This window comes from Triticum dicoccoides, chromosome 2B (genome assembly GCF_002162155.2).
Source record: "Triticum dicoccoides isolate Atlit2015 ecotype Zavitan chromosome 2B, WEW_v2.0, whole genome shotgun sequence".
NCBI lineage: Eukaryota > Viridiplantae > Streptophyta > Magnoliopsida > Poales > Poaceae > Triticum > Triticum dicoccoides.
This window is the reverse complement of record NC_041383.1, coordinates 24164261-24170265: the sequence shown is the minus strand read 5'-3', so window position 1 is coordinate 24170265 and position 6005 is coordinate 24164261. Positions and strand designations below refer to the sequence as shown.

General features: G+C 41.5%; 1 protein-coding gene across 1 annotated transcript in view; it reads left to right on the top strand.

Annotated features, from left to right (window-relative positions):
• The window catches only part of LOC119361881 (cullin-associated NEDD8-dissociated protein 1-like), an 11547-nt gene extending 6798 nt beyond the window's left edge, over positions 1 to 4749 (top strand). The window contains exons 18-29 of the mRNA XM_037627040.1: positions 527 to 619; positions 739 to 860; positions 945 to 1107; positions 1191 to 1427; positions 1949 to 2197; positions 2283 to 2468; positions 2561 to 2707; positions 2805 to 2921; positions 3025 to 3193; positions 3856 to 3933; positions 4027 to 4165; positions 4351 to 4749. Of these exons, the coding sequence (XP_037482937.1) occupies positions 527 to 619; positions 739 to 860; positions 945 to 1107; positions 1191 to 1427; positions 1949 to 2197; positions 2283 to 2468; positions 2561 to 2707; positions 2805 to 2921; positions 3025 to 3193; positions 3856 to 3933; positions 4027 to 4165; positions 4351 to 4447 (1797 nt within the window). The 3' untranslated portion in view covers positions 4448 to 4749. The remainder of the gene's footprint in view (positions 1 to 526; positions 620 to 738; positions 861 to 944; positions 1108 to 1190; positions 1428 to 1948; positions 2198 to 2282; positions 2469 to 2560; positions 2708 to 2804; positions 2922 to 3024; positions 3194 to 3855; positions 3934 to 4026; positions 4166 to 4350) is intronic.
• Positions 4750 to 6005: the final 1256 nt, after the last annotated feature.

Here is a 6005-nt window from a genome sequence, read left to right as displayed (position 1 = left end):
ATGCATTAAGTCACGTTTTAGTATTAGATACATCCGTATCTTGACGAATCTAAGACAAGAATTTTGGGACGGAGGGAGTATATACTACTCCCTCCATCCTACAAAAAAAGGGCAACCTGGTGCATGTAGCTCCCGCTTGCGCAGGGTCCAGGGAAGGGTCCGACCACTTTGGGTCTATAGTACGCAGCCTTTCCCTACATTTCTGTAAGAGGCTGTTTCCAGGACTTGAACCCATGACCTCTTGGTCACAAGGCAGCAGCTTTACCACTGCGCCAAGGCTCCCCTTCACTCCCTCCATCCTACAGTGTAAGATATTTTTGCAAGCTAAAACAGCTTGAAAAAATCTCATATATATGGGATGGAGGGAGTATAATATACCAATCTATCTGCGTTGGTCTTTTCCAAAATTTTAATTCTATACCCTGTCATCATTTGCTTAATGCCAACTGGTTGTGTTTTTCGATTATATGCCTATCTCTGATTTTGTTGGTTCTGTTGCATTTTTAAAATGTTCATTCCTTTACAGGCATTTGCTGTGATTGCGAATTCACCTCTTCGTATTGATCTTTCATGTGTCTTGGACCATGTCGTTTCTGAGCTCACAGCTTTCCTTCGAAAGGTAGAGATATATTATACACATAGTTTGTTTTGATTTTTAACTTGAAACATCCTATATGGCTATATGCAGCACATCAAAAATTGAAGACTAATGTTTTCTTTACCTGCCCGTTTCCACAGGCCAACAGAGCCCTTAGGCAGGCAACATTGGGAACCTTAAATTCTCTGGTTGTCACATATGGGAGTCAAATTGGCTCGTCCTCTTATGAAACGATATTAGCTGAACTTTCTACTCTCATAAGGTTTTCCCCTTGTTTAGCTTTCTTAAACAAATCTCCATTTTGTATCTACCATGATGGCTGATGTTGGAATATCTGTTGTGGCAGTGACGTCGATTTGCATATGGCCGCTCTAGCGTTGGAACTGTGTTGCACAATAATGGTTGACAGAAGTTCCGTTAAAAATGTTGGTTTAGCTGTGAAACATAAAGTTTTGCCTGAGGCCCTTACTTTGATCAGGAGTGCTCTGTTGCAAGGACAAGCACTGCAGGTATATATTTTTGTATTGAAATATAATAAATACTTGATTTGCTCTTGTTCTCCAACTGACAGGGGACATTGTTTCTGTTACAGGCGCTACAGAAGTTTTTTGCTGCACTGGTCCAATCTGCAAATATAAGCTTTGAAACTTTGTTGAACTCCCTTATTTCCACTGCTAAACCATCACAGTCAGGCGGTCTTTCCAAGCAGGCACTGTTCTCTATTGCACAGTGTGTTGCTGTGCTATGCTTAGCAGCTGGTGATCAGAAGTGTGCATCAACTATTGAAATGCTTAAAGGCATTCTGAATGATGACAGTTCTACTAATTCTGTAAGGCTTTCCTGATCATGCTTGTCTTCTGATCACTAGATTTGCACATTTATATCTATGTCATACTTGCAATCTTTTGACATAACATGCGTTATTCATGTATAAGCTAGCTTTTCAAAATAAAAATAAATCACATGTGGGCAATGTCAATCTACTAGTATAGCATTGTGAAATTGTGATACTACATGTTATCTATTTGTTTCATATGTGTCCCACTCTTCTCATACTTAGTACGTGTCTGCTGCTCTTGGGACTCTATAGTCTAATGATCTTAAAACACTGAGCCAAAATTATGGTAGGGTTGGTGCTTAGTCAGGATAGGCATCTGCAGATCTTTATTATTCCGTCCGTTCGGAAATAAGTGATGTGGTTTTAGTTCAATTTTTTTAGTAAAACCATGTCACTTATTTCTGAACGGAGGTAATATTTGCCATTGGTTAATTGCATACATATGTTTGACTCAAAGATAAAGTATGCCCTTCTCTTTGTCATTTTTTAATTGTTTATAATGTGTTTTCCAGGCTAAACAACACATGGCCTTGTTATGTTTGGGAGAAATTGGAAGAAGGAAGGACCTCAGCAATCATATTCAAATTGAGAACATCGTCATCGAATCATTCCAGTCACCGTTTGAGGAGATAAAGTCTGCAGCATCATATGCTCTTGGAAACATTGCGGTTGGCAATCTATCCAAGTATTTGCCATTTATCTTGGATCAGATTGACAATCAACAGAAGAAGCAGTATCTCTTGCTTCATTCACTGAAAGAGGTAAGTTTCTAATGGAATTATGTTTGTAAAAAACACCTCCCATAAGATTGCTGTTTAATTTGTGCTCTAATGCAAAACCTATCAGGTAATTGCGCGACAGTCTGTTGATCATACTGGCCAGAGTGAGCTCCAGGACTCAAACATTGTGAAGATATTGGCATTGCTCTTTAATCACTGCGAAAGTGAGGAGGAAGGAGTTCGGAATGTGGTTGCTGAGTGTTTAGGCAAAATTGCACTTATTGAACCTAACAAATTAATCCCTGCTCTGAAGGTATGAAGTGTGGACAATTAGCAAAGTTACACCCAATGTTTCATGTAAGTCATGATATTGGATCTAATGTGGCATTCCATATAATTTTGTAGGAACGCACAACTAGCCCAGCAGCAAACACAAGGGCTACAGTTGCCATTGCTATAAAATATTCAATCGTTGAACGGACTGGAAAGATAGATGCAATCTTGTACTCGGAGATTTCTACTTTCCTTATGTTAATTAAAGATAGTGACAGGGTAATTTTTACTTGAAATAATACCTACGTCCTTACTAACTATCGTTCATAAAGAAAGATGTGAAAATGATAATTGCATTGTTGTTTGCACTTTGCAGCATGTGCGACGTGCAGCTGTCCTTGCGTTGAGTACAGCTGCCCATAACAAGCCAAGTTTGATCAAAGGTCTTCTTCCTGAATTGTTGCCTCTTTTGTATGACCAGACTGTCGTGAAGGTATCGTTTCCTAATTTTGGTTGCTTATTTATTTTCTTTCGTTATGATCTGGCGGTGTCACATGCAATTTATAGCTAGGAAGTAATGATCTCCTTCTTTGCAGCAAGAATTGATCAGGACCGTTGATCTAGGGCCTTTCAAGCATGTCGTTGATGATGGGCTTGAGCTTAGGAAAGCTGCCTTTGAATGTATTGACACATTGCTGGATAACTGTCTTGATCAAGTGAATCCGTCGTCCTTCATCGTTCCTTTCCTCTTATCTGGCTTAGGTGGTAAGTACAGTTACGACATTATATATTTCAGTTCATCGCTGCATTTTGGGCGTGTTTGGTTGGTGCCCTGGATTAGCTTACCAAGAAATGGGCATGATCATCATATTTTTCCCCTTGCTTGGTTTGGTGCTAATTTGTTTGGCTATAGTGCCCCGACCCATACCTCTCATGGACTATTGCCAAATAGTTGGCCAAGTGAAGGCACGTGACTCCTTGGCAGAGTTTGTGTGGGGCATCAACCAAACATGTCATTCGTCTCTACTTCAGAGTATTGATATAGGCCTGAACTGCATAGATCCAGTGGTGTCAAACTTATTTTTGTTTACTACGTAAAAAAAGCTTGCTTTGTTTTTTGTGAAAGAATTTTTTGTATTTATAGCTTAGCTTTTCAGTTTTTCATCAGGATATATATGGTCTGCATTATCTATTACTCCCTCTCTTCCTAAATATAAGTCTTTTTAGAGATTCCAATACACACTACATACGCATCCGTATGTAGTGTGTATTGAAATCTCTAAAAAGACTTATATTTAGGAACGGAGGGAGTATTATGTACTGTACTTCTCTCCTGTTTTTTTCTTAACTCTAAGATGGTATATTATCATAATCTTGTTGAATGTGTATTTTCAATAGAAGATGCTAATCGTTTGTGCTTATTGCAGATCATTATGATGTGAAAATGCCCTGCCATCTGATTCTCTCGAAGCTAGCAGACAAGTGCCCTTCTGCTGTACTTGCAGGTTTGTTATAATCAAGGACTTTCAAAGGGATGTTTCATATGCTGCAAATGCCTTTTTCTAATAGTTACTACTAATATTATTGCCCTGTTTCAGTTTTGGACTCGCTAGTTGAACCTCTTGAGAAAACCATCGGTCACAAACCTAAGAGCGACGCAGTGAAGCAGGAGATTGATCGCAACGAAGACTTGATTCGCAGTGCTCTTCGAGCAATCGCTGCTGTAAACCGCATAAGGTAAAGCTTGATTTGAACTGTCTTGTCATCCTTTTGGGTTACTTGTTTATAGCTACCAAAACAGGGCTGCACTATATGGCCAACCCACTGGTGGCAATAGCAGCGTTTATGCTTGTCAAAATAACTTTGGTGTACTACACCCTGCCCTAATCTAACCAGTTTGACGCCCGGCTTTTGATTTGCAGTGGCAGCGACTACAGCATGAAGTTGAAGAATCTGATGAGCAAGATAACGGCCACCCCTTCACTTGCCGAGAAGTACAATTCGGTGCGCAGCGAATGAGTGCTGAATATTTTTCTGTATATATGTTAGGAAATAGGCGAGTCAAGTTGGCCTGCCGGTTTCGAGGCGATGATCCAACCTAAATTTGCGATAGTAGATTATACTGTACCGATTTTGGCTGAAATGTGGTCGTGCGGTAACTACCATGCAGAGAAAAGGATGTTCAATATCTTTTTCTGTACAAAATATGGTGCTAGACCATTGGAAGCTGGTGTGGGTGTGGCAATTGAAGAATTGAAATCATGCGTCTTTGCTACCTTTGCTCCTGTGCCCACCGCTGATTTACATTGTGATTTTGTGCACCCAGTATGTGTTGAGAAAGTAACATTGTGATTTTGGTTAGAATTTACTCATCTAAGTATTTCGAATCTTCGAAGGGATTATGAAGAACCTAAATCCTTCAAAGTGCACGTGCACTATCTAGCGCTCGCGAGCGGCCGATCGCTGACTGCATGATCTCGCCAGAGCATGCGCCAGGTACTACCTGGTCGGGGCGTTCTCAACCGCTGCAGTTCGTCGAGGCAGTGGCCGCCCTCGACACCCGCGCCTTCTTCCCTCCAACCGCCCTCCCATCCATGCCATACTTGCGCCTCCACCTCGCCCCCCGCCTGCGCGCCGCCTCCCCCGCCTTCGTCCTGGCCACCCCTAAGCAGCGCTTCCTGACCCCCCACCCGGACCCCGCCGGTGGCTGCAGCGCCAGGGATGTCGTCGTGATGGAACGAGGAGCTACACTTGGATCGCTGCTCCCTGGCCGAATCTGCACATGGCTTATCTGGCTGGGTAAATTTACTGCGTCTTCTTGCTTGGCAGGTTATCCCGTTCCTGATGTAAACAGAGTTTGAGCAGCCGCTGCCGAATTTGGCCTCGTTCCTTTCTTACAGGAACAGGATTGTGGTACCTGGGATGTGCCTCGTGCAGTCGCGGTGATGGAGCACATGCTCACCAGTTTGTCTACCTTCAATACAAGGATGCGGAGAAGCCCATCTACAGTACGTGGATCTTTAATACCTGATTAGCATATAATAAGCTAATCCGCTCAACATCGTTAGTCGTTGGATGATTCAGATTGCATGAAGTATGCATATTTTGTTGAAAATGATCATAGAGGTCACAATTCAGAAGTTATTATCAGCTACAAACATTTTTGCACACATAGTTGTTTTTGGTTGGACACGATTACTGGAAAGTTACACACACGGTGATCATTTTTGTTGGTATCTATAGTAGTTTTAATTGCACACATATTTGTTCTCAGTTGGATACGATCATTGGAAAGTTGCACACACAACGATCATTTTTTGTTGGCATCTATAGTACTTCTAGATATTACGCACATAATTGTTCTCAGTTATACACACGGTGATCGTTTTTTATTGGCATCTATAGTAGTTCTAGTTGCACACATAGTTGTTTTCAGTTGGACACGATCATTGGAAAGTTGCACACACGGGGTTCATTTTTGGTTGGCATCTATAGTAGTTCTAGTTGCACAAATAGTTGTTTTCAGTTGGACACGGTCATTGGAAAGTTGCACACACGGGTTCATTTTTGGTTGGCA